We start from the raw sequence: 1,771 nt of genomic DNA, 5'->3' as shown, positions 1-1,771 counted from the left end.
TATATATATATATACATATATATATATATATATGACTGTATATACACACACACACACACAAATGGTCAAAAGGATGAGGTAATTTACAAATCACAAATTTCCATTCCACTCCATTATAGACAGAATACCAGCTGATCTGGGTGGGGGGGGGAGGTCATCTTTATTGCAATATCTACATTGCCCATTATCACCAACCACTCATCCAATGTTCCAATGGAACATGCTTTTTACTAATCTGATATCATTAAAAAAAAAACATAAAAACTGAGAAAACATTAGAGAACTCTTTTGCAATTATGTCAGCACATAATGTAATCTACAAACTGCTGCCCTGGTTAAAAAAAACAATGCAACTTATCTCAGCTGGTATTCTGTCTATAATTACATGTCACTTGATGCTCTCTCTCCAGAAATATTACCTAGTTAGGCTCCTGTTTCCTATGAACATGCGTTCATTATTCATGATTTCGTTAACCTCTCCAAATACAGGCAACTTCACCCTGTCGTGGAAGAGTCTAATTCACTCCTTGTCATTCGTTTCAACCTTTCAACCTGTTGCAGCTCTATTGGACAGCCACTTCCTGTTACCGCAGGGTTGATTAGCATTACCTTTGCCTTTATGGCTGGATCTATTGATCAAACCACAAAAGTTATATAAGATGAAATTACAATGCAACATTTCACATTGATCTTAGTCAGTGTTAAGTGTTCCTCATTTGTCTGTAATGCATGATGAACTTAATATAACAGACTGTAGAGCTTGCATAATTCAGACTTGGCCCATGATTATTATTTGTTTCTTAATTTGTCGCTCAGGTAGAAAGTAGACTCTTTGCCCGAATCTGGTTCCACATATAGATTCGCTGACAACCCCTTGCTGGTTACCCTTGTCCTTTCAAAAAACGCCAACTGATCCACCCGTGTAGTTTCATCATTAAAGACTCCACCAATGACTGACACAGATGGTGCTCGTGAGCTATTCTGAGGCACATCTCCACATTAGCACAGAGCAGAGGAAGGTGCTGCACCGTCATAGATCAGTGAGGCCCGCGCTGTCCTCCACGCCATGATTACTTGAGAATCTGGGGTCAGGCTTATAATGATTCCTGCCCCATTAATTTTACTGCACCAGCCTGGACGGGACCCTCTTAAGAGCGACATGTGTTTAATTAATCATTTGGTCTTGATGTCTGGTCAGTGGTCACCCAATCCGTCTCTCACTGTTCCTCTCCGGGTGAATGACGAAGGCCTTTAATCAAGCCTAAAGAAATGGAAAAATGGAGGATTTAATTAATACTCTTCTCTCTCTCCCTCCCTCTTGTCTTTTTCTTCCTTTAGACTAATAAAGGTGATGCGTTGGCCAGTCGCGTCCAGAACACATTGGGCTCCTATGAGGAAATGAAAGACCTGTTGACCAGCCATTCCAACCAGAGCCACTTAGTGGGAATCCCCAAAGGCAGCAACAACCTGCAGACCCCGACCACTTCAACTGCAGAGAGACCCGCCTTGGAGCCCCAGCTTTTCAACGAAGCCCTCAGAGGAGGAACGGGTGGAGGTGAAGGAGGAGGAGGAGGAGAGGGAGGTATGGACAAGAAGATGGGGAATTCATCTTCCTCATCAACTTCCATGCAACCTCCCGCTTCGAGTGCGTCATCAACAAGCGCCACGACGATCCCGCATCAGAATTCCAAAAAGTCCCGGAGCTCCATGGACTGGTCGAGGGCAGGCCACGGACAGAGCGCCCAAGGACCAGGCCTCGTTCTGGGGTTAG

The 1,771-nt window shown here is 43.9% G+C and overlaps 1 protein-coding gene across 1 annotated transcript in view; it reads left to right on the top strand.

Moving 5' to 3' along the window:
• aff2 (AF4/FMR2 family, member 2) overlaps positions 1–1,771 on the top strand; it is a 197,518-nt gene that overhangs the window by 7,684 nt on the left and 188,063 nt on the right. Inside the window, 1 exon segment of the mRNA XM_032510839.1 lies at positions 1,339–1,771. This exon segment is cut by the window's right edge and continues 2 nt beyond it. Coding sequence (XP_032366730.1) covers positions 1,339–1,771 — 433 coding nt within the window.

The sequence above is a fragment of the Etheostoma spectabile genome, unplaced genomic scaffold, assembly GCF_008692095.1.
Source record: "Etheostoma spectabile isolate EspeVRDwgs_2016 unplaced genomic scaffold, UIUC_Espe_1.0 scaffold273, whole genome shotgun sequence".
Taxonomy (NCBI): domain Eukaryota; kingdom Metazoa; phylum Chordata; class Actinopteri; order Perciformes; family Percidae; genus Etheostoma; species Etheostoma spectabile.
Note: the sequence above shows the minus strand (reverse complement) of the source record. Positions and strands in the feature narration are given on the sequence as shown.